The sequence below is a fragment of the Mustela putorius genome, unplaced genomic scaffold (genome assembly GCF_011764305.1).
Source record: "Mustela putorius furo isolate JIRA1106 unplaced genomic scaffold, ASM1176430v1.1 tig00003854_pilon_pilon_pilon, whole genome shotgun sequence".
In the NCBI taxonomy this organism is placed as follows: Eukaryota; Metazoa; Chordata; class Mammalia; order Carnivora; family Mustelidae; genus Mustela; species Mustela putorius.
Window position 1 is genome coordinate 40,831 of NW_025422006.1, and position 24,994 is coordinate 65,824.

At 58.8% G+C, this 24,994-nt stretch overlaps 2 protein-coding genes across 5 annotated transcripts; one reads left to right on the forward strand and one right to left on the reverse strand.

Annotated features, from left to right (window-relative positions):
* The first annotated feature begins 491 nt into the window (after positions 1 to 491).
* On the forward strand, positions 492 to 9,026 carry LOC101671555 (putative serine protease 47). Of its 3 annotated transcripts, XR_201461.3 has the most exons (6): positions 492 to 903; positions 1,737 to 1,899; positions 3,207 to 3,484; positions 5,139 to 5,305; positions 7,516 to 7,737; positions 8,522 to 8,650. XR_201461.3 is itself a non-coding variant. In XM_004782432.3 (5 exons), the coding sequence occupies exons 1-5, from the start codon at positions 711 to 713 to the stop codon at positions 8,834 to 8,836; spliced, it is 1,116 nt and encodes a 371-aa protein (XP_004782489.2). In that variant the 5' UTR covers positions 492 to 710; the 3' UTR covers positions 8,837 to 9,026. The 3 variants fall into 3 exon arrangements, 2 of the variants coding, with proteins under 2 accessions (XP_004782489.2, XP_004782491.2); XM_004782432.3 differs by lacking the exon at positions 7,516 to 7,737 and having other exon boundaries at positions 8,522 to 9,026; XM_004782434.2 differs by lacking the exons at positions 492 to 903; positions 7,516 to 7,737 and adding an exon at positions 912 to 1,440 and having other exon boundaries at positions 1,543 to 1,899; positions 8,522 to 9,026.
* An 8,329-nt stretch (positions 9,027 to 17,355) lies between these two features.
* Positions 17,356 to 23,729, reverse strand: LOC123387509 (NUT family member 2G-like). Of its 2 annotated transcripts, XM_045064952.1 has the most exons (7): positions 23,660 to 23,729; positions 21,718 to 22,417; positions 20,681 to 20,809; positions 20,141 to 20,280; positions 19,390 to 19,685; positions 18,577 to 18,693; positions 17,356 to 18,213 (listed from the first exon to the last, which is right to left on the reverse strand). In XM_045064952.1, the coding sequence occupies exons 1-7, from the start codon at positions 23,673 to 23,675 to the stop codon at positions 17,392 to 17,394; spliced, it is 2,220 nt and encodes a 739-aa protein (XP_044920887.1). In that variant the 5' UTR covers positions 23,676 to 23,729; the 3' UTR covers positions 17,356 to 17,391. The 2 variants fall into 2 exon arrangements, with proteins under 2 accessions (XP_044920887.1, XP_044920886.1); XM_045064951.1 differs by having other exon boundaries at positions 17,356 to 18,693.
* Positions 23,730 to 24,994: the final 1,265 nt, after the last annotated feature.

The window sequence follows — 24,994 nt, forward strand, 5'->3', positions numbered from 1 at the left end:
TACCGGTGGTGAATAAAATAAGTTCCCTGTACACCCAAGGAAGTAAGTGTGAAATGAGGGCCTTTCACTCCAAATACGAACAAACTCAGAGTATTATATTGGAGCACACGATAGGGAGCACATCTGACATTTGGATGTTCCCCTTCGGCTACAAAGAAATCAATGACGCACAAAGAGTTAGGGGTCTTTATCCATCTTGGGGAATGTTTTGCAATTAGATGGTTCAGAGTGACAGACTGTAATGTTTCCCTCTCATTTTCGAGATTACCAGTTAGACGGAGCATGTTCTCCTGCCTATGGACCCTTCACGTCCCCACTCCCAGGAATCACCTTCTCACACAGTTCCCATCTGACTATGTGGAGTCTACTGTCTTTTCTCTTGAATTCAGAGGAGCACTTGACTGCCCTGAGTTTGGGTGATGCTGGGACCAGCTGGGCCGGAGGTCAGGCCCTGGGCCGGAGGTCAGGCCCCCCATCTGGGGGTCAGGACCAGGTGTGGGGAGGAGTCTAGGCCTGGGTCAGAGCTGGGCAAGGCTGGGCAGGGCTGGGCTGGGGTCTGGGCAGGCTCAGGGCCCAGGGTTAGGAGGAGGTGGTGCTGGGACCTGTGAAGGGGCGTCAGGGTGGGGACAGGGGCAGGGTCCGGGATCCACACGGGGTCAGGGCGTAGGGTCAGGTCGGGTCGGGTCAGACTGGGGTCAACAGCCCTGGGTATGGGTACAGAGGCACCGACCCCCCGCGGCCGAGGCTGGCTGGCGGCCCTGCTCTGGCTCCTGTTCCCGCCCGCAGGCATGCGAGGGTCCTGGTCGGTGGCCTCCCGGGCCCTGGCCCCCGCTCCGGAAGAGGCCGACTCGGAGGAGCCCCGGCGGCCGGAGGGCGGAGCACAGCGGTTGGCGCCCGAAGCGGGTGCGTTGGGCTGAGGCGTGTGGGCGGAGGGGCTTCCGCGAGGGGCTGGGGCCCTCTCTTCTCTCGGCCCCCTCTCACAGGCGGCCCTAGGCCATCCCCAGACCCCAACACAGGCGGGTAATAGTCCCCACTGCAGACCCCCTGGAACTGGGCAGGTGCCAGGCTTGGCCCTGGCATGGCGGCTGGGCTGGGGAGGCCTGCGGCTGGATGGGGGCCCGAGAGACGGCTCCCAGCCCGCCAGGTGTGAATCCCCGGACCAGGGCTGTCTCCGTTAGCCCACTTCCTCTTCTTCGAGAAACTGAGCCTCCTGAGTCGGGGCAGCGGCTTCCCCTGGGTCCTGCAGCACCAGCCTCCTGCCTGTGACCCTCCTCCCTGAGATGCTGGATGGGGTGGAGGGGCACGGGAGCCTTCTGGACACATGGTCTGGAGCAAGTCCGGTAGGGTGTGAGACCTGCCGCTCTCCGGTCTGCAGAGTAGGTGAGGAGGTAGACTGTGCTAGTCAAAGGAAACGTCTGGGATGTGCCCTGTCGCCAGCAGGTGGGTTCAGGGACACCTGTCTTCCCTGCAGATGCAGCCATGGCCCCCTGGTGCCCCTTGCCCTGCTCCAGCCGAACCCTGGGCCCTCCCTTGTTCCTCCAGGGTTCGGCCTGTGCTCTGCTCTGTGGTCCTCTGCAGCGGTCAGGAAGGCGGGGTCCAGCAGCCCCTGGATTTTGGACAGGCCCCTTGAGCCTTGGCTGTAGCTTTTATGTCTGTGAAGAGGAGGGCCTCTGTGATCACATCATTTGGGGTCACCAGTGTCTCTATCATGGACAGGCTGGGGGGTGTCTCCACAGTGTGTGGGAGGCCCAAAGTGACGGGGAGGATCTATGGTGGCCAGGATGTGGCGGCTGGCCGGTGGCCGTGGCAGGCCAGCCTGCTGCACAAGCGCGTGCACATCTGCGGAGCTGTCCTCATCGACCCCCTCTGGCTGCTTTCCACCGCTCACTGCTTTCTCAAGTGAGTCCCCTTCCTGAGGGGCTGCAGGGCAGGGCTTGCAAGGGAGAGGAGGAAGAGTGATGGGTGTCCAATGACAGCTCCTCTGGGCTTTACCCTTGAGTGCTGTGTGGCCTCCAAACACACGACATTCCTGCCTTTGACCCGTGTCCCCTCCACCTGAATGTGCCCCCCGCTCACCCCATTCTCTGTCCTCGGCCCCAGTGCCTGTCCCCTGACACAAACGTGCCCCCGGAGACTGGCAAGATCAGTCCTGGCGCCATGAAGCGTGGTCAGGCTCTTTGCCTCCTCAGCCAGGGCTTCTGTTCAGCGTCCCCAGACTCTGGAGCATCAGACTTACTGCTTCTGCAGAACGGCATGCCTGGGAGGAGTCGCGGTTGCCCGCACCCGCCTGCCAGGCTGCCTGGGTGGGAGGTGGGCTCTCTGACCTTGACGTGGCTGCTCGAGAGGCTGGCTCCTCTGGCTTCCGGGCTTGGCTCCGTGCCCGGCTTCAGGACAGAAACGGAGGGTCTCAAAGGAGTGGAGGGGATCACAGACCGGGTCAGTGATCTCGGCTCAGGCACTGAGTAGCTTTAAGGGCCCAGAGCCCCATCAGAACCGGCCCTGTGCCACACATGAGCCCCTCTGTGGCAAGGGGGTGTCTCCGTGCCGGCAGGAGAGAAAGCCGACGTGCTGAGGGGGGGAGCGGCCCGTGGACAGGGAGGGAGGTCAGGAGAGGTGCAGTGGCCCAGCTCGCACGCATGGTGCTGGAGGGAAGGGTTTGGGCTGGTGGGGAGGAGGTCGGGAGGGGTTGGGGGGGCGTTTTCTGGGTGCCGGGCCGTCCAGTCAGGAGGGTAGGACGTTTTGTCACTTTTGTTCAGGGGACAAGGCAAGGTTCCATTTCCTGCACTCATTTGCTCATTTGCCAGATCTGTTGTGAATGCTTATGACAAGGGGACAAACAGCTGTGGGGCAGGAAGGCATTCAGAGGAGGAAGGGACAGGACAGGTGTGGGGCCGCAGCTGGGCCATGGGGAGCTTTGGGAAGGGTCAGGCTAGAGGGAGGTTGGAGCCAGAGCTTCTCTGTGTAAAATGGAAGAGCGTGGTGTGAGGCCCCGGCAAGAAGCCTTGAGCACGAGGAGCCCCTGCTCCTCCAGGTGGAGTGGGGAACAGAAACGCAGCTGGCCTCGGGAGAGCTGGGAAGCGGAGACCCAAGCGGCCTGGCCTCCCGCAGGCGCAGGCTCCGGAGGGAGGGGCGGTTAGACGAGGGGCAGGGAGAGAGACCTGGCCCGTGCTCAGAGCGGAGGGTGACCGCGAGCTCTTCTCTGCCAGCAAATCCCTCGCCCCCGCGGACTACCAGGTGCTGCTGGGAAGCACGCAGCTCTACCAGCACTCCCAGCACACGCGGAAGATGCCCCTGAGCCGGATTATCGTGCACCCAGACTTTGAGAAGCATCACCCCTTTGGGAGCGACATAGCCATGCTGCAGCTGCACCTGCCTGTGAACCTCACCTCCTCCATCGCCCCCGCCTGCCTCCCGAGCCCTGGCATGCGGCTGTCTGGCAACTTGTCCTGCTGGATCACCGGCTGGGGGATGCTCAGCGAGGACAGTGAGGGGGTGTGGGGCTGGGTGAGGGCCACAGGGGAGGAGGGAGGCGTGCTGGGTCGGAGGGGGCCCAGGCAAGTGGCCATGGAACCTTGGACCTTGGGCCTCATTTCTAGAGGACGGGGCTGTTTTAGTTCTAGTTCTGAAAAATGTGTGATTCTAAGTCCAAGGGACTGTCCAGCCTCCAGCATTGTCTCTCTCTCCCTCATGCATGTGCGTACACATGTACACATGCACACATGAAGGCACACACACGCACATGAAGGCACGCGTACACATGCACACACATGCACACACGAAGGCGCACATGCATGCACGCACACGAAGGCGTGCACACACACATGTACACACGAAGGCACACATGCATGCACGCACATGAAGGCGCGCACACACACGTACACACAAAGGCACACACGCACACACGCTCATGAAGGCGCGCTACACATGCACACACGAAGGCACACATGCATGCACGCACATGAAGGCGCGCACACACACGTACACACAAAGGCACACATGCACTCATGCACATGAAGGCGTGCATACACACGCACACACATGCACACACAAAGGCACACAGGCTGGTTCTTCCTCCTTGAGGGCAGGGACCGTGTCTCACTTGTTCTGATATCCCAGGGGGGCCCAGGGCCTGGCACTTGGTAGGCATTTCCCCATTGCTCCAGACTGGTCTCCCAGCTCCCATGCCATGTACCCTGCTTTAGTGGCAACACGGCCGTCTGCTCTCTTTAAAACACGAATCTCGCCACTTCCTGCTCAGCTCGCTGCATGTCTTCCCATCTGTGCTTAGAACAAGCCCAAACTCCCCGCTTTGGGGGTCGGGCCTGCGTGGCACTGGCCCCCAATCTCCCTGCACGCCTCTCCCCTGCTACATCCCCCGTCCCAGCCACCAGCCTCCTTCCTGCTTGAGTACACCAGACTATCCTCACCCCAGGGCCTTGGCCTCACCTGGCTTCTCCGCCTGGCCCCTCTGCCCACTGGCCCTGGCTGGCGGGAGTCACTTTGTCTTTATGCTACCACTCAGCCCCTCGTCTGCAGAGTCGTGTTGCTCACGGGAGTGGAAAGAGGTATCTCCTCCCGTTCTGTTTCCTTCACACCATCTATTAGATCTGTAATAGTCCCGTCCACTTATCTCACTCACCCGCTGTCCCCAACAACAATGCCCCTTGGGTCGGGGTGTCCACAGATGCCCAGCGTGAGGACAGATGAATGGACGGGTGAGTGCTCGTGGCTGGTGGCCGGTGGGCAGATGCTGGAGGAATGGAGCCACACGTGAACGGGTGGGTGTGTGGACAGGTGGGTAGGAGGGAGCACAGTGAGGCACGAGGTAGGAGGACGGAGGGGTGGGAGGAAGGTCACTGAGGGGCAAGGGTCTGTGTTTGCTAAGGGCCCACGAACGGCGCGTGTTGGTGGGATTTGCCGTCTGTCTTTGTGGACTAGGATGGGTATGAGGCGCAGGAAACAGAGGGGCCTGCGGAGAGTCTGGGAGACGGGAGAGGAGCCTGTGAGGGATGAGGAAGGCTGCCACCAGGTTCCAGGCTTATCTGTGCTGAGCAGGCCCGTGCTTGGGGGCAGTGGGGGTGCGGCGTGGCTGGGCTTCCCCACAGAGCACGCCCCCGGTCCCCTTCTCGTCCACACAGAGCACCTGCCCTCGCCCTTCCCTCTGCAGGAGGGTAAGGTGACCCTCGTGGAGAACCAGTTCTGTAACGTCTTATACAGACAACGACTCAGCAACAGCGAGAGCCACTCTGTGCGAGAGGAGATGCTGTGCGCTGGGGACTTCTCAGCGGGAAGGGCCATCTGCCAGGTAAGCGGGGCCGTTTCTCTTCTTCCTGCCTGCTTCCCTCCATGTCCCCAGGAGCCTGTGTTGCTTCTCGTCTGCGTGTGGACGCCCCCGGGCCTGTGTGTCTTTCCTTCTAGTTTTTCCTCGCACTTTGATGTTGCGCTGCCCGTCCTTTTCTTCCAGGAGCTCCTTGTACTTTTGTGTGTTCTCGATGTGCTTCGGCTGCTGGGCACGGGGCCCGGAAGGGTCTCTTTCCCCTCTGTGTGAGCCCCTCCTGCAGGTGGGCCAGCAGGCCCAGCGAGGGAATGTGGCCAGCCTCATGTAAGGCAGCTCGGCTGGACCACCCTGGCGCTCTGACTTCAAGCCCACCCTTCCTCCCAGCACACTCCCCGGGCTCAGCCTGGAGAGCCGGCCAGCTTTTGGATGCCTTTCCTACAAGGAAATCTCCAGAAGGGCAGGAGAGGAGGGGCAGGAGGGAGGGCCCTGGAGCTAGACACGCAACTCGGCCACTTGTCCCTGCCTGCCCGGGGGCCTTGGGCGGCACCTTCCGAGCCTGAGTGGGATTCTGAGGCCTCTTCATGGGGTTGTCGAAAGGCTGGTGTAGTGGGCTGAATACTGTTCCCCAAATTCATGTTTACTGGGAGCTTTAGGACGTGACCGTACCGGGAACTACGTCGGGTCTTGGCAGCTGTGATTAGGTCTCGAGGTGAGACCGTTCTACATTCAGAGGGGCCCTAAATGCAACGACTGGTGTTGTTAAAAGGTGGAGGGAAAGGCGCCAAGACCCTTGACGTCAGAGTCTGCCTCTAGAACTGGCAGAGGCAAGTTTCTGTTGTTTTCTAAGCCCCCTGGTTAGTGGCCATATGTGATGGTGGCTCCAGGAAACCCAGAAGGTGTGAGGCGGGCCTGCCGGGGGGGAGGCCTGACTTACAGCCACTCTCACTACGGCCTGGGAAGCTGCTGGGCCAAGGGAGGGGCCTCAGCCGACTGTCCTCCTGGTAGGAGGTAGACCTGCTCTCCTGGTTCTCAGGCCACAGCCGATAGTGGGGACCGTGTGCCCCAGCCTCCTCACAGGGCCAGCTGTACCCAGAGGGGACACACACTCAGACATCCCTTCTGACTCTTCCCTGCACCTGCCTTCTCCAGGGGAGACCAGGCCTGTAGAGCTTAGAGCCGGTGCCCTTTGTGGGCCTGGGGGCTGGACGTTGTAGTGCCCTCCACCCCAGGCTGAGGACCCCTCTGAGCTGGACACCTGGGAGCCCCCCCCATTCTTACCCCCCTAGCCTTCCCATCACCGCAGCCCGTCCATGAGATTCCATTGGCTGCGTCTGCCAGGCCACCTGCTCGGGCCCCCACCCCGGGGCTCTCTTCTCTCCCCTGAAGTGCTCCTCCCCATGCAGGGCCCTGGAAGCAGCTCTGGGCGGTGGGTGCTGCAGGGTGACTCAGCGCTCAGATTGTGGGGTGGACAGACCCGGCTCCCGTCTCAAGCTGTTCTTTCTCGGTGCTGGGAGCCCAGCCGAGATTCTTCACCCATGAAGTAGGGGCGACGACAGCCTCCCCTCCACGAGGTTCCAGTAGAGAGCTTAGCGCCGCGCCTGGTCTGTAGGAACAAGGAATACAGGTTGGCCTTCACTCTCCTGCCCGGTCTGCCGTCCCAATCTGAGTGCTGCGTGGCCTTCTGAGCCTGTCTTAGCCTTGCCCTCTTGGACGTGGGCGTAGCTGCCTGGGCCCCACTGGACACACACGCGCACACCGCTTGTTCTGTCTCTGCGCGGTGCAAACCAAGGTGCGCTTGGTGGGGGCTATGTCAGTGTCGGGGTTTCCTCTGCCTTCTGAGAGCTCTGCAGGGGCCAGGAGGCCACAGGAGTCCATCCTACCTCCTCCAGGCTGGCCCCGGGCCTGGCATAATGTCTGCGCCTCACCTGCGGGGATAGCTGAGGCCTGGAGAGGACACAGGCCGCGGCGGGAGAGGGGCCCAGCTGCGGTGGGCACACCACAGGGAGAACCGGAGGCACTGCAGGTGGGGGTCCCCGGGAGGGTGAGGGGTCACCACTCTCCAAGGAGCCCCTGCCTGTGAGTCTGGGCCCACACTGGTGAGCCACCTCAAACTGGATGGCTGAGAAGATAGATAGTCATCATCTGGCGTTCTGGGGGGGTCCAAAGTCTAAAATGGCGGTGTGGGCGCTGCCAGCTCCGTCGGGAGGCTTGAGGGAAGAATTTCCTCTCCTTCTCAGGTCCTGGGGCCACCTGCACCTGCTGGCCCGTGGCTGCCTCTAACCACAGAGCTCGTGGGTCTAGCCTCGGTTTGGGGGGCCCAGCTCCTCCTGTGACTCTGACCTCCTGCCGCCCTCTGTCTCGTGCGGACCCGCCCAGACAACCCAGAGCAATCTTCCTATCCCAAGACCCTCAACTCCACCACCACTGCAGAGCCCCGTATAAGGTCCCGGGTTCCAGGGGTAAGGCTATCATTGGCCAGCCAGTCCTGTGCCCTTCTGTTTCCTCCAAACGACCTTATACCCAGCCCTGGGTCTCAGCCGGAGATCTGACAACACCCAGGCCATCGATCGGCCTAGGAGCCCAGCAGTCTTCCTGTCCCCACACCCACCATGCACTGCCAGCCCCTCCTGGGCTCCTGGAGTCTCTCCAGCAGAGACGTGCAGCAAGAGTGCCCTCCTCCCCAGAAGACCCCCCGAGAGTACTGAGCTCCCCAACCCACGCCACCCAGGTGTGTCCCCACCATGCCACCAACATGCCCTGCCAGTGTTTCAGGACTCCAGTAACTCCCAGCACCCCACCAGGTGACCCCAGCCAGGTGACCCCTGCCTGCTCCCCCAGCCCCCAGCAATGTGGGCTGCCTCCAGCAGGCCTGGGCTTGGGCGTTTTCTGGTCATGCTCGACCAAGAAGCGGGGGGGAAAAACCAAAGTCCTAAATGGCCCCAGGGTGTGGGGACGGATGGTAGCTGCAGAGGCTTGAGCCGACCTGCCTCCACTCACAGCCAGCCCTCCTGGGCCCTGTCCCTTGTCCCAGCCACCAGCGCCCCCCTTGGGGGACGGGCAGAGGGCAGAGTCCTGAGGGGCGGTTGAATCCCATGAAGCGCAGTTTCCAGGCCCCCCGGTGTGAACCTGAAGGGTCCATAGGGCGACGCTGGTCCAGACTTTCCCAGACTCACAAGCCCCGCCTACCTCTGCCATTCTCAGACTCTGCTCCGTCACCCACACTGACTCCCCTCTCTCTCTTAGGGTGATTCCGGGGGCCCCCTCGTCTGTGACCTCCCCACGGCCTGGGTTCTGGTGGGGCTGGCCAGCTGGGGATTGGACTGCTGGCACCCTGTCTACCCCAGCGTCTTCACCAGGGTCAGCTACTTCACCAACTGGATCAACAAGACCCGGAGGCTGACCCCTCCGCCCGATCCCACATCTGCTCCTCAGATCCGGGTTCCAGATCAGCCTCTGCAGGCCACCAGCTCATTCGACAGCAGCACAGCCCTCTTACCTCCCCAGACTTGGCTCCTGCTGCTGTTTGCACTCAGGGACTCACGGCAGGCCCTGCGGTGACCCGCCGAGCCCCTCTGTCTAGCTCTCTGCCTCCAGCCCCAGTCTGCTTGCTGGAACCTTCCACGCCTCCCCTCCCCCAACCTCACTGGCTCTCAGTGGTCCCTCCAGGACTTTCCTGTCCATCAGCTTCCACCCCGAAGCCAAGCCTGAAAAACCAAAACAGAAACAAATAAAGACTCGTCCTGCTCCTGACTTGGGACCCCACTGCTCCTCCTGCTTCTCGGCATTCGTCCATCCCTTGACATCAGGCATCTGGCTCCTGGGACAACTGTCCCAGGGTGGAGGGGAGTGGTGGTGGTGGAGGGAGTGGGCACAGGGCTGCCCGTTGGGAAGAGGGCAGACTTCACTCCTGCCTCGGGAGCACTGGGGAGCATGTGCGCCTTCAGAGGAAGTGTGCGAAGCAGCTCAGGCTGCATAACAAACACTAGAGCTGGGGGGTGGGGACTCAAACAGCAGAATTTATCACCTCTCAGTCCTGGAGGCAGGAAGTCCAGGGGGTCCACGCGTGGGCAGGGCTGGTTTCTCCTGAGGCCTCTCTCCTGGTAGACACCATCTTCCCTGTGTCCTCACATGGTCATCCCTCCGTGTATCTATCTGTGTCTTGATTGCCTTATAAGGACACCAGTCCCATGAGACTAGGGCCAGCCCAGGGACCTCGTTGACCTTTAGTTACCTCTGTAAAGAATTTATCTCCAAATACAGCCACATTCTGAGGCGCAGGGAGTTAGGGTACCAATATAAGAATTTCAGAAAACACAATTCAGCCCACAAGCAGAAGACAGACATTCCACTAGATATCTACAGTGTGGGGAAGCAAGAATCTCCCCCAAAGTAGAGAAACAGCAACCCAGGGGTTCAGAGGAGGGAGGACTGACTCCCAGTGCAGGTGGTGGGAAACTCTAGACTGCTGGGTGGTTAAGTTGGACTGGGGTGCATGACCAGGCCATGAGGAAGGGGGTTCCGGTCTGTAGTAGGAAGGATGCTCGGGCACGAAGGGTCTGGGGGAGTGAGTCAGGTGCCAGGCTGAGAGCCAAGGTTCAGGCCGGTGGTCCTCAGACCTGTGTTCCTATAGTGGACTCCCAACACCTTCCTCCCCTGCCCCTGTGGCTCCACTGTCCCCAGCGGGAAGGGACCCAACTCCGTGTCAAACTCTTCCCTGTGTCCGAAGGCAACCTGCTTGAGGTGTCCACGTGCCTTCAGCAGGGGGATCCTTCTGTCACCTTTCCTGCTTAGCTGACCCAGGACCTAGTGGCCAGGTGATAAGCCTTGAAACAATGTTCTAGGGTGTCCTTCCTGACCGTCTGCCCGACAAAGCCCCGGTACAGCCAGCACAGCCCCCTCCTCACAATGCACCACGCCAGCCCTCACACCCACAATAAGGTGGGAAAGCTCCTATTCAGTGCCAGATCAAGTGCCAGTCCGAGAGTTCCATGCAAATTCTTCCCAATTTTGGCATTGTTTAAATATCTTGGATACTTGGTGACAGATGGGCAAAAATGGACTCAATGCCCGTTAACACTGTGATCTCACTGGTTCAGGTTTTGCCTTCCAAGATGGTCTTGGGAGGCCCCAGGAACGTGTCTTCCCAGGGCCCACGCTTGCGTGGGCATTGCTGGCAGATCCTGCCCTGGCCGTCCCTCTGGCCAGAGCCCCACCAGGGAGGTACCCAATGCGTGGCTGTGTACCTGCCACCGGCTCAGCTGTCTCTGGAGGGGGGAAGTGAGCATTCTCTCCCTTGGTGGAAATTCAGTTCTGGAGCCCCAGGCAGGGGACCTCAGTCTCCCAGATGTCCGTGAGTACTGAGATGGCATGCCGTTCTCACACGCTCACAAGCTCAGGGCAGCGTGGGCAGTTCAGCTGGAGCCTTAGTGTCTCCACCGGTTCTAACCCTCTCTTCTGCCACCCGTGGCAGCTGCAGCGGGCTGTGCTCTGCAGTTAGGTGCTTCCCTGCCCCTCCTGGATCTTCTCAGACCTCTACCAGAGGCATCCCACACACGCCTCACTCCCACGACAGAGCAACCAACTTTCCCCAACACCTGCAGCAAACTTCCTGCTCAGGATTATTATCCTGCTTCAGTTTCCTATTAAAGATGAAATCAAGTCTCGCAGGGGTCTGTAGGGTTTCAGAGATGGCGCAGGTAGTAAGGAGAACATCGCACTCGGGGAGCTGGAGCTCCCTGCTGTTTCAGACTCCAGCAGGCTGCACTCGGCTGCTGTAACCCTCCCCAGCAGCCCCTCAGACACCTGGGATGGGCTTCCTCAGATCTGGGCCCCAGATCTCCACTCCTGAGTAGACAGTCTAGAGTAGGGCTAGAGGGAAGGGGCTAAGTGGAGGAGACAGTGATCCTGGGAGCAGGGCCTGGAGGGGCACTGGCGGCATCCGTGGGGGAAGGGACATGGAAGGTCTGTCACTGGGGATTCCCTGCCCTCCTAGATGGGGCACTGGGACCGGCTGCCAGCTGTCATTGCCAAGTCAACCCCAGACAAGTTACAGAAGTGAGAACAAAATAACAACCAATTACAGGCTTCCTATTTCCAGTCTGGAGGATAAGGAGCTTGGAAGTCATTACTCCCATTCTCAAAACATGATAAACATTGAAAAAATACCTAAAAATCAACAGCTCTTCTTAGACCCAGCAGGAAACTGAGATCATAGAGCAAACTATGTATGGCCCAGAAAATCAGAGAGACCAGGGGATCGGGAATCCCAGCTTGCACAAGTGTGGCCAGCTGCCAAAGCCAGCCCTGCTGTGGGAGGGTTCATGTGGTAGCTGGTAGCTGGTGGGTAAAGACCTGTGTGGACCAGCTGAGAGTCCACAGCTCTGGAGTCCAGCCCCCGGTGAGGTCGGGGGCACATTTGCACAAGTGTTTCTTCCAGTGGCCTTGTTACGTTCTCAAGCGTAGGCCAGAGAAAACTCCTTCCCACTTCTGGTAGGGCAGACAGTTTCTCCAAACCTGTAACCTCTTTTCATCCCTGACTGGGCCTTTCATCCAGGGAAAGTTTTGATTTTGATGAAGTTCAATTTTTTTCTTTTTTCTTTTATGGCTGTTGCTTTTGCTCTCGGGTCCCAGAGCTCCTCAACAAGCTCTACCACCCAAAGATGTTCTCCTAGTTTTGTTTATTCAAGGTTCAATGTTGTATATCTTACATTTCAATCTATTAATCATTTTGAGTTATTTTTAGATTTACTAAAAACGCTATCCTCTTCCCATCATACTGCTTTTCTGCTTCCCAAAAACACAAGTACGCTGTATCTCTGTGTGACTATTTCTGAATTCTCTGTCCTGTCCGTGGAACCACACAGCTATCCCTCACCAACACCACACTGCCTTATACTATAGCTTTATGTCAAGTAATAATGTCCTCCAGTTGTATTCTGCTTTCTCAAAAACAGTGCTGGCTATTCTGGTTCCTTTAACTTTACCTTTCTTCTATACATTTTGGGATAAGCTTGTCTAGGTTGACAAAGGAAGTCTGTGGGCAGGTGACATTTTACTTCCAATTCATGAATGTGATATATCTCTTCATTTATTTAGGTCTTGTTTGGTTCCTTTCATGTGGGTTTTACTCATTTTATCATACCAATCCTCTCTTTAAAAAAATGTTATAACCAGCGGCACCTGGGTGACTCATTGTGTTAAGCCTCTGCCTTCAGTTCAGTTCATGATCTCAGGGTCCTGGGATTGAGTCCCATATAGGGCTCTCTGCTCAGCAGGGAGACTGATTCCCCCCTCTCTCTGTCTGCCTCTCTGCCTACTTGTGATCTCTCTCTCTGTCAAATAAATAAATGCAATCTTTTAAAAAGTGTTATAACCAAATATTTAACTTTCTGGAATTGTTGTACATGCATTGTGTTTTTAATTTTTGGTTTCCAATTGTTCATTGTTGGTATTAGGAAATACAATTCATGTTTCTGTGTTGATTTTGTATCCTGAGACACAAGATAGAGTGATCATCATTGGTTAAGCATTTTCTTGTAGATTTCTTTGGACTTTCTACATGACCAGTCATGTCATCCATGAATATGGACAGTAATACTTCCTTCCTTCTAATCAATTTGTTTTTATTTCTTTTTCTTGCCATACTGTATAGGCCAGCATCTATAGTACTAAGTTGAAAATGAGAGATAAAAGAACATCCTGATCTTGTTTTTGAATTTGAGGGAAAAATGTCCATTCTCTCACCAATATGTATAATGTCATCAGTAGGTTCTTTTGTAGATATCCCTTGCTAGGTTGAGGTAGTGCCCTTCTATTCCCAGTTTTATGAGTGTCTAACATGAATGTGTGTTGAGTTTTGTCAAATGCTTTTTTCTGAATTAACTGCTATGGCCATGTGGATCTTTTTCTTTAGACTATTAATATGGTGGTTTACACTTATGATTTTTGAATATTAAACAAGTCTTGCACTCTTAGAATAAACTCCTTTTAATCATAATGTATTGTCAAAGAAACTCAAAATGGATGAAAGACCTCACTGTGAGACAGAAATCCATCAAAATCCTACAAAAGAACATAGGCAGTGACCTCTTTGACATGAGCTATGCAACTTCTTTCAAAACATGTCTCCAAAGGCAAGGGGGAAACAAAAGGAAAAATGAACTGTTGGGACTTCGTCAAGATCAGAAGCTTCTGCACAGCAAAGGAAACAGTCAAGAAAGCAAAGAGGCAACCCATGGAATGGGAGAAGATATTTGCAAATGACACTACAGACAAAGGGCTGATAGCCAAGATCTATAAAGAACTTCTCAAACTCAAGACCCAAAAAACAAATAATTAAGTCAAAAAATGGACAGAAGACACGAACATACAAATGGCTAACAGACACATGAAAGAATGTTTATCATCATTAGTCATCAGGGAAATTAATATCAAAACCCCAATGAGGGGCACCAGGGTGGTTCAGTGGGTTAAAATCTCTGCTTTCAGCTGAGGTCATGATCCTGGGTTCCTGGGATTGAGCCCCGCATCGGGCTTTCTGCCCAGCAGGGAGCCTGCTTTCCCTCCCTCTCCCTCTGCCTGCCTCTCTGCCTACTTGTCTACTTCTGTCTGTCAAATAAACAAATAAAATCTTTTAAAAAATTGTGATACCACCTTAAAGCAGTTAGAATGGCAAAAATTAACAAGGCAGGAAACAACAAATGTTGGAGAGGATGTGGAGAAAGGGGAACCCTCTTACACTGTTGGTGGGAATGCAAGTTGGTGCAGTCACTTTGGAAAACAGTGTGGAGATTCCTCAAGAAATGAAAACTATTGCTTCCCTATGATGCAGCAATGGCACTACTGGGTATTTACCCGAAAGATACAGATGTAGTGATAAGCAGGGCCATATTCACCCCAATGTTCATAGAAGTAGTGTCCACAAAGCCAAAGTGTGGAAGGAGCTGAGATGCCCTTCAACACATAAAGAAACTGTGGTCCATATATGCAATGGAATATTACTCTGCCATCAAAACCATACACTTAAAATGAATGAATTGCATTCTATGTGATGTCTTTATAGAGTTTTTATTTTATAATTGAGCTGGAGCAAACATGTCACAATGCTAACACTGAGTCTACATATCCTCTACACTGCTTTCTATTGCATTTTCCCATTTTTTAATAACATAGTTGAAACATTCCTAATGACTTTACCCATTTTCACTGAAAAGGAGAAAAGCAGTGTGAATGAATGCTGGCCAACGGTGATCTATGAATAACACTTAAATCACTTCACACATAAAAGCATCATGGTGTCAGGGGTCAGTGTCCAGGAGCTGGATCCACAGACCTCATGGGGCAGCAGAGGCAGAATTTTGTGTGACTAGTGAATCAGAAGTGTTCCTTCCCTGTGTTAGGAATGAATATGAGAGAACCAGAATCTGGTCAGATTCCTGCTAACAGACTGCACACTGGGATGGACTAATGTAAATAAATTAAGAGCCCTACGAAGTCGAGATCCTTCTGCAATTTGTGTTTGTGGGTGGAAAACATCTCTACGTACAATGTCCAGACACATTGTACACTCTCACACAACACGCATCCCTGAAACAGGATCCTCAGAATGAACGGACACAAAGTACATTGCAAACACAGACGATAGAATGAGAGTGGGATCTGACTTTCAGAGACCCAGGGAGGATGGCAGGAGGAACCCTCAGACAGCACAGTGTAGCCCCAAGATATTTTACGAAAATGAGCACCAAGGGCCCAGGTGTGCACAGGCATACAGGAGGAAACAGGCCGTCAGAACTCAGGGAGTCATGTCCGGGGCCTTCCCAGTGGATGTGCCGGGTGGCGGGGGCCCCTGCCCGCTTGTCTGGGGGAGGGTCCCACCAACAACTACGCCAGGGGGCCGACAAGTGGGGACTATCCAAGCCCAGACTCTCCAGAGCAGACATGTGAGCAGGAATGGCTCCAGCTCGCCCCACTGTCTGTCTGAACACGCAGCCCCCACACTGTCCTTCTTGGCCAGAGCCTCCTATGACACCTGCGTCCAGGGACAGTGGATGATGAATGGAGGCGTGGACACAGGCAGAGCCTGCCCTGCCCATTATCAGCCGCCGGGCGAGCGCCATGTGTGGGGGCACTGGGGCGCCCTGGCCAGGATCCCACAAGCTGGCTGCTCTCCTCTTCCCGCCCAGCGCACCGCAGCCTGTGGGACCCACGCATTTCTGAATGAAGAGCAAACGTACAGGCACGGAAGGGTGGCCACGGGAGCCCGAGCTTCCCGGGTGCCCTCCGAAGGCACAGCATTGTCATCAGTGGTGATAGGAATGCTCCTGTATCCAAGGGATTCCCCAGAACTCCAGGCCCCACTGCTGGATCTCATCCTAGGGGAGCACGAGGAGGCTCTGCAGCCAAACGCGCAAGGCTGACTGACAGGGCCGCCCCGGTCCCCAGGCCACCGAGAGCCCACGGTGCTCTCGGGAAAGCGTGAGCCTGGCTTCCTGCAGGCTCTATGGAGACCCAGCGAGCTGACTGGGACCTGCCCCACTGGACGGGGCAGAGCAGAGCTGGGCCTGCTCTGGGTGAGCACCAGGACTTCCCCAGGGATGACCTGGTCCTCACCGCAGATTCGTCCTCACTTCCTGGGAGCTCCCTCCTGATTCGGCCCCACCACACCGTCCCCGCAGGCTGTCACCTCTCCTAAGTGTTTCTGTGGCGAGGAAGGTTGGGGGCCATAAAAATCTGAATGTTTCTCCACTTAATTTCCTTCCCGCAGCACAGACTGTGTATTTTCCAAGGAAAAGAGGCAAATCTTCGCGGACACCGTTAGTTCCAGCGCTCACTAAGCACACACCATGGACAGGGACAAAGCAGGGTGACAGGCACAGGGGCGGCCTCTGTTTGGGTCTGGTTGGACCCCTGAGCCTTTTCCTCTCTGTGAGGCATAGCTAGACAGGGACGGGCAGCCGCTGGGGAGTGCGACCAAGAGGAAACCTCTGCTTCTGGAAGGGGCAGGAGGGTGGGGAGCACTCCAGAGCCGCCTGCCCGGAAAGGGAGGAGCCCTTGTGGGGTGGCCTGAGGATTGCATGCAGCGGGACAAGGACACCGGCATGAGTTCCGTTCTCCACCAAACTCTTTGCTGGGGTCGGGAGGAGGGAAGCAGAGGGCCAGGTGTCCCTTGGACCTGGATGGCCTTGGGACCATCCTGCGTCCAGGAACAGCAGTTTTGGGAGTGCTGAGTGCGTAGGGGCCTCACCAAACCCGGAAAAGGCACCAGAATCTAGAACCTGGAGGGCCTGAGAGCTCACTCCTGGGACCAGAGCATCTGGGTGGGACAGGGGTAGGGGCTGGAGGGGACCAGCACTCCCAGTGAGAGGAGGTACAGGGCAGTAGTGGGGGGCAGCAGGGTCACCTCCCTGCATGGTTGGAGAAGACGGCCCTGTCCAGAAATCCCGCCACGGGACTTGCCGCCTGCGCCACCGCTGTGGTTCCTGTGTGCACACCGTGGCCAGTGCCCCCACCCACCCTCATCCGTGCCCCATGTCCATCCTCACTGGAATTGGGCGGATCCCCCACTGGCCCTCCCAGCTCGGTGATCCCGATGGCACCGGAAGACACTCCTGCTACCACGAGCCCGAGGCCCAGAGCCCATCTCCTCAGGCCCCGCACAGGGAGCCCTGCAGGAGCTGAGGACCCCCCGCCCAGTCGGACCCGTGGCAGAAGCTTCGGGGAGGCAGAGGGAGCTCCGGAAGATGGGGCTGTCTGCGGACTTCATTCTCAAAAACGGTCGTGGTGCAGAGGGCTCCCCATCCCTGGACGTTCAGGGATCCGGATGGTGACGGGAGCCCCAGGAAGCCCCTCAGGCTCTTCCATCCCGTGGGATGGGGAGCCCACACGCCGGTGGCAGCCGACACGCCAGTAGGAAGAAGTGGCCCAGAGCGTTAACCACAAAACTTAACTTTATTCCCCATTTACACACGGTGCCTCAATGGGCTACAGCCACCCCACCCCCACAGTCATGGCCTGCCTCCCTCCCTCCCTCCCTCCCTCCCTCCTCCCCTCCCCCCCCCCCCCCCCCCCCCCCCTCCCACAGCCAGGATCAGCACCAGGTTGAGAAGGACCCCCTAGGCTCCTTGGGGGGCCGCGGGGAGTGCCGGCCCTGGAGCGCAGGCCCACTTCTCCCTACTGGCTGCAGTGACGCTTCCTTCTCCTCCCTGTGACCAAGGAGTCACGCCTTCTCTTTGCAGGCTGTGAGGGGTGAACCAGCCCCACAGCCAAGGCCGGCCTCCCAGACACCCTGAGGTTGGCCCCAGGCAGGGGCATCTTTGCCACAGAGGCAGGACCCTCACACAGAGCCCGCTTCCTGGACTTTGTAGCTGGGGCGGTGGCCGGACCGAGGCCTGTTCTCTGAGGAGAGGGGGCCCGTGGAGCCCCCTGCGGCCCCCAACCGCCAGGGCTGGGGATGACTGAGGCAGGAGCGGGACTCTGGGAGAGCCTCCAGGGCAGCAGCCTGTGCTGAGAGGCCAGGAGGAAGGCCAGGCTGGGGAGCTCCTCCTCGTCCTCACTGGACCCATCCACCAGCCCTCGAGTGTCCCTAGCAGGAGGGGCCTCTCTGAGAAGCGGGCATCTCTGGGGCCCGGTCCAGGGGCGGCGCACCTTTGCCCCTCCGGAGGGGCGGGGACCCGTCGGGCCCTGGGTGCAGGGGCCTCCTGTCGTCCGGGACAGAGAGCAAAGGCTCCGGGCCCCGACAATTGTTTCTGTGCTCGGCCATGCCTCTGAAGGTCTTGGCCGTCGGTGTCTGCTGGGCAGGCTTTGTCGCTGACCCCCAGCCCCATCCCGGGACCGGTCTCGTGCTCAGCACTGGGGCCCGACCGGGCCGCGCAGAGACGTGGCGGTGCCTGCACACCCTCCTCCGTATTCAAGGCCGCCAGTCTTTTCTCCACCAGCTGAGGAAAGAGGGGACAGTGACTGGCCAGCATAGGCCAGTGAGACGGGGGCATGGGACGGTGGCACCGGGGGAGGCAGGGAGGGTGACCCACGAGGCTGTGGCTCTGCTGACATCCCCCTAGTCCCTCCCTCCCTCCCGTCCCAGGCTGCCCATCTTCCATTCCCATTCTCTGCTCTGTGCCCCCCCGACGCTGGCCTCCCCAGTGCTGTGATTCACAAGAAGCAAAGGGGGACAGAGTCATGTGGGTCTCTGTTTTGGGTCCCCTCCTCGGGCTCACCTGGGACCCCACTCCCTCCCCCTGCATCGCCTGGGTCCCCTGCATCCCGCAGCTTGCCTGGAGCCCGTCCTTCCCCGGGCTCACCTCTGCGGGGCTGAGCCCTTCCTCCTGCTCCAGTTTCTCAGCCAGGGCCAGGAGGTCCAGCTGTGGTTCCGAGGACAACAATTCCGCCAGGAAGCTGGGGTGGATGACTGCCTCCACCTGGGACAGAGGAAAGAGGCTGGGGCCAGACTTGGCAGGGAGCCCCCTGTGAGCCAGGAGGGTCGGCAGGAAATGCGGAAAAGTGAAGACACACCCATCCTTCTCCAGACGGTGGGAGAAGTTTTCACGATACAGTCACTGGCCTCTCTCTCTCTCTCTCTCTCTCTCACACACACACACAGACATGCATGTGTGCAGACACACACACATTCACACATGTGTGTACACAGAGAGACAAAACCTGGACATGCACACAGACACACACCCCCCCAAAACATACGTGCACTCTCAGACACCAAAGGACATACCCCTAGGCCGACACACACGTGAGCGGACACACAGGACCACATGCAGACATACACAAAGACATCCACACAAGGCACAAATGCACACGCACAGGCCTCTATGCGCACACGCATGGGTATGCACATGCACAAACACACACGAACACACAAACACGATGCTTGGGCATGTGGGCACACACGTCCACGTGTGTACGCACGTCTGCGCGCACAGCAGTATATACACACATGCCTGCACGCACGTGGCAAGTACACAAGGATGCACGCACACATGCGCACACAGCCCAGGAACAAGGAAAGCGCTTAATGCCAAAGGCCTGGGCTCAGCCCCGAACTGGGCGTTGGAGTGCCAGTCCCTGGAATCTTCCAGACACCAGGCTGCGGGCCAGCGCACCTTGGTGATGAAGTCTTCCTGGGAACACAGCTCGTCAATGTAGCTCAGGAGACCCGGGTCCGGGGAGGTCGCGGCCTCGTCCTGCTGTGGCTCCTTTCCGTCCTCTCCCCATTCACCTGCCGGGCCCCCCGGGGCTGAGCGGCCAGGCCCCAGCAGCCCCTCCATGATGTCCACGTACTCTCTCACAGCCTCTGGAGGGATCTCCTTGGGCGCCTTGGTCTGCCGGCGCCGCGGGGGTCGGTGTGGCTGCAGGCGGGAGGGCTGGGCCCTGGAACCCGCCTTCCTGGGAACGCACGCTGAGGCAGAGCGAGAAGGAGGGAGGAGGCGTGAGCGGCTCGGGCAGAGCATCGGGAGGGCAGGGTTAGGGGGACACTGATGTCCCTGGGGGCTGGGTCAGGGCCACCGGAAGCTATGGGCACCGTGGGACTGGCAGAGCGGGGAGGAGGAGTGTCTCACAGCCAGCCACGTGAGCAAGGGCGGACCCCCTGATCCTCCAGGGGTCTCCCCACAGCCCACTCCCCACAGCCCCACTCCCCACTTGGTGCCAGGTCCTCTGACAGGCGTGGGGCGAGGAGTCAAGAAATTCACCAGGTCAATACCCGTCCTGACAAAGGGCAGCTGAGACCCCCGGCTGATCTGGTCAAACGACCAATGTCCCCTTGTGGGAGCAGACACGACCCAGGGACAGAGGCCTTTCCCTGGCCCCCACAGCCATTGGCCACCCGCGGTCATGGGGATGTGGGGGCCTTACCTGGCTGCGGGCCCGCTCCCGCGGCTGGGGGCCCCCGCCGTTCAGGCTTCGGGGGCGCTGGGGGAGGCAGGCCCTGGGCCACCTTCACCCACTGTAACTTCCGCATCTGCATCTCCTCCTCCATCTCGAATTCCATGAACCTGGGGGTGAGGAGTCCCAGGCCGCACTGAGGAGGGGGCCCAGCCCTGGAGCCAGCAGGGCCAGCAGCAGGTCGAGGGACCGGGAGAGGCGGGGCCTTGGAGGGACGGCCGTGGCCCCGGCCACCAAGGAGGAGGCAGGCGGGCTGTCCGGCGCATCGCCTCCACCACCCCCTCAGGGAGTTGAGTCGGAGGGAGTCCGACCCCAGGCGAGGAGGCCTCAGGATCCCCAACCCCGTCCTGAGACCTTCTGGCGGAGCTAGGGGTGGGTCCAGAGCAAGGGAAGGTGGAACCGCCAGGGAGGTGGGGAGGGTGGCCCACTGGGACAAGCGAGCATCAGCATAGCCAGACCCTGCCCCCGGCCCACTCGCCCAAGAGCCCCGGGCCAGAGAACCTGACTTACTTTCCCGCCATCTCGTAGTAGATCAAGCGGTCAAAGTTGCTTTTGCTCTGCCACTCCTGCACGGCCCGCCGCACTCCCTCTTCCAGCGTCATCTTGGGCTTCAGGCGCGCCAGGGTCCGTAGCACCGGGCTGTAAGGCGTCGGGGTCAGGGGCCGGCTGCAGTCCGGTCACCCCCAGCCTTCCCCGGATCCTCTGGAGCCCGTGTCCCCCACCCAGCATGAACGAGTGCTGGCAGGTGACAGGGGGTGTCGGGGTGTGCAAATCAACCTTCACCACCACCACGGTCACCGCCTCCCACCACACCAGCCCTGGGCTCCGGGCACCAGGCTGACTGTCCACTGACAGGAGCAGGGACGGGGTGGCCTGGGAAGTCAGTCCTTCTGGACTCTGCCTCTTGTAATAATACTCGCGGACATCAAGGTGCCCAGCAATGAGTCCAGCCTGGAAATGGCAGGAAATGCCATCACCCCGTGTTCAGGAGGGACCTCAGATGCCAAGGCCAGGCCTGCCCGGTCAGAGCTCCGCAGGAAGGATCCCCCACCCTCACCCCTACACCACCTCTGCTCCCTCCCCTCCAGTTCTGAGGGATCCTCTGGGACAGCGAGGGTGGGGCCCGCACAGGACCTCTGCTGGCCCTGCAAGTCCCAAGTCTCCTCTGCTGGGCTGGTCCCCTGGCCGTGAGATGCCCCAGGCCCGGGTTGCATGGAGACAGGATGACCAAGAGTGCGGCACCCAAACCACAGCCGCTCCTCTGACACCCGGACCCTATCTGCCTGTGAGTCCCCAGCGACTGTCACCGTGATGTCTCTGCAAGGTACAGGTTGGCTGGACAACCCCCCCCCCCCCCCCCCACACACACACACCGCCCCAGTGTTAGTTGAGATGCGTGACTGAAAGGTGTCCTGGACCGGAAAGTGCCTTCCTAGAGCAGGGTCCCGGCCCCTGACCTTCCTCCCAGCGGCCCCTAGATCACCGCCCTGTGTGCGCGCCCCAAGGTGGGCCTGCGTGAGGGCTGAGGGAGAGCCGAGGCCACTCACATGAGAAAGCAGGAGAGAGCTTCTGCGTCGGGGCTGTGCGGGAGGTGCCTCCGGGCCAGCGACTTGAAGCGCTGCCAGCGCCTGAAGTTCTCGTAAACACTCTTGGGGTTACAGGAGTCCTGGGGCGAGGCCGTGGTCCGGCTCCTGGAAGCTCCGTGAGGCTGTGGCCTGGCGTTGACTGGGGGCACGACGGTGGTCAGCTGCGCGACTGGGGGCTGAGCCGGAGGTGGAAGGCTTGGGGCCAAGCCTCCCTTGCCGGCCTGGGAGCCCCCACGGGCCGAGGCAGGCATGCTGGTCTCCACCGCAGAGGCTGTCACGAAGATGGGTGCGGGACACGCAGCACCCCCACCGAGGGCCCCTGGAGCACTCCAGCTGAGGGGGGCCGGAGTGAGGACGATGGTCTGAGTCTGGGGGGTCACGGAGCACCCCTGTTCTGACCTGACCTGCACAGTGACATTGCAGGTCCCAGTCCCATTGGGGCCAAGGCCAGCCTCTCCTGCCACCAGCGGAGTCCTGGAGAAAGCTGGCAGCACCAGGGGGCCACCAGGAGGGAATGGCTGGGTCAGGAGGGGCGGCGGGTGCTGCCCCCAGAGTGGCCGGTGGGGGGCGCCGGCAGTGGGTGGGGGGAAGGGCCGTGCCATGAAAGCAGACAGGGAGGCTCCCGGGTCCGTGGCCACATGGCGTCCCAGCACTGCAGATGCTGTGGACAGAAGGAAAGGGCCGGATGGGGTCAGAGAATCCGCAGCCGGGAGGGAGGACCCGGGACACCCTTAGTCCCCGGGAGCAGAGCAGTGAATCCCGTGGCTTCGCGTGAGGGGCATCACAGCAAAAGGTGCAGTTTGCCAGTGTCCCAGAGTCCTTTCCATGCTCTGGCCTCCCGCAGGGACCTCCCGCCCCCGCCCCTCCCAGCACGTCATCCTGTCTGCCCAGCAGAGGCCGTTGGGCCAGCACTGCCTCTGAGAACCAGCCACGGACCCCCACACACACGACTCTCCAGCCTCACGGGCGGCCTCCCAAGACTCGGGTCTGGGTGGAACCCTGACCTGTGGGAAATGGCCTCAGCAGCCTCCCTGGCCGCTGGAGACCTTCTGCAAGGTCCATCCTAGGCACCTGGAGGGGCCCTGTGAACAGACAGCGTCTGAACCGTTCGGGCCCCTCTCCCGCCAGCCTTCCGGTCCTCGAGGCTCCCGGCGAATCCCACCCCTCTACTCCCCGGCCCGGCACAAGCGAACAAGAACACTTGACCTGGATCTCTGCCAGGACAGCTCCCCCCAAACCCTGCGGTAAGCCCGTCTCAGAACCATCCACACACCCTGGACACAGGGCCAGCCTGGGACAGCAGCCCAGAACACAGGACAAGAGGAAGCAGGTGGGAACTGCGATTCCTCAAGAGGGGAGCGACCCAGAGCAGCTGAAGAGCCCGAACCCTACCTTGAGGCCACCTGGTGCCACGACCCTGCCGAATCCAAGACAAGGCCTATGAGGCCTGGGGGCACGTGGGCTCAGAGTGACCACCGGCCCAGGTCTCGGGCAGGACACGCCATTGCACACTGGGCCGCACACAGTCCCATGGAACGGCGTTCTGGCTAAGACCGGCCTGTGCCGCCCTCATGACACACTCCCACCTCTCCCTGCACCGGGCCCAAGGAGGCGTGTGTCCCCGAGAGAATCGGCGAGACTGCCGCCATCCTTTCTCCCCACACACAGGGCGTTTCCCCCGACAGGGCCCGACCCACCTCCAAGGAGCCCCTGCCCAACGTCCTAGCAGGTTTCTGCAGACTCCCAGCCTCTCAGCCCCCAGGTCGCTGTCCCTGGGGGTCCAGTGCGCTCCCTTCCTCTACCTAACGCCACCCAAGTGCCCCTGGCCGGTGTCACATTTGAATCCCAAGGGCTTCAGGGGTGGCCTGGCCCCTGACACGTCCAACCCAAGCCAAAGACTCACCTCCTTGGAAAGCCATCCGCACAGGCAGAGGACGCTGCCGCCTGGCAGCCTCCACAGTGACAAAAGTCAGGTCCGGCCCCCCACACGGTGAGCTGCTGCAGGAGAGACACTCAAGACCCAAGCCAAGGCCAGGAAAGTTTGAATCTAAACAGGGTGAGAATGCATGACCTCATGACATTCTGTGGCGGGGGAGGGGCGGAGGGCCCCTGCCCTGGCTGGCGGTGGTGGGGAGACATTCCAAGAGTCAGGCTCGGGTAGGTGGGCCAGAACCCCAAGTTCCTTTCGAAGGATAAAGGGACAGCACAATCAGGGAGCGCCTTTCCAGGCAGTTCAGACACTGTTTTCCAGATTCACCGCATCGCGGTGTGACCCAGTGCTCCTCTGGTTCGATGTTGTATCCCGCAACCTCGCTTTGTGTCCCTCCACCCGCTCTGCTTCCTACTGGCTCTTGACTTATTCAACAGGGGCTGGACTTCCTGTACAAAAGCCAGAACAGATATGCTGATGAGCACATGGGTCCTTAAGGCCACGTGGAAATGAGGGTTTCAAACCAGCTCGGTGTCAGCAGATCCCGTGGGTTTGCTCACACCTCGTTCTCCAGCCTCGGGTGCTCCTGTGCCCAGTGCCCTGCGGAGCTCGGAGCCGAGCAGATCCAGCAGCAGCACCGGCCTTACTAGGGTCCCTTTCTCTGGAAAGCCCCGGTGTCTCACAGAGAGAGTTCGTGCACCCTACCATGCGCGCGACCAGAAATCACGATGTCCTGTTCCTCGGCGTATTGTGTTGCTGTTTGATATGGATTTCTAACCTCTTTCACTACCTTAGTGGAAACTTTCTAACGAGCAATACCTTTGGTTCAAAGTCACACTGTGCATAGTAGACTGCGCAGGGACGCCTTTTCCTCCCACCTCTTCCTCCTGGCAACCCGGCCCCCTTTCTCCCAGGAACCCAGTGTTACCTTTGTCTTTTAGATCTTTGGAGAGATGGCATTGTGCCTCAAAAAGTAAATGTACGCTCTTCGTTTTTCTCCGGCTGAACGTTGATACAGGTCCCAAAATGTGTGTGGCCATGCACAGTGATTGTTCTTGTCCTGGTAATGCGGCTCCTCTCCTCCTTTCTGGAGGGTGGATGCCCAGAAGAAGTGCTACAGTCCTCCTAAATTCGAAGGGCCCCATCCAGGAAGGCTGGCCAATTTTAGCAAATAACAATAATAAACACTCAATTAAATTAGAATCACAGATAAACATGGAATCGACGTTTCCAAGAATTGTGTCCCATAAAATATTTGAGATATACTTTTCTTATATAAAAAAAAAAAAAAAAGATTTAGGGCGCCTG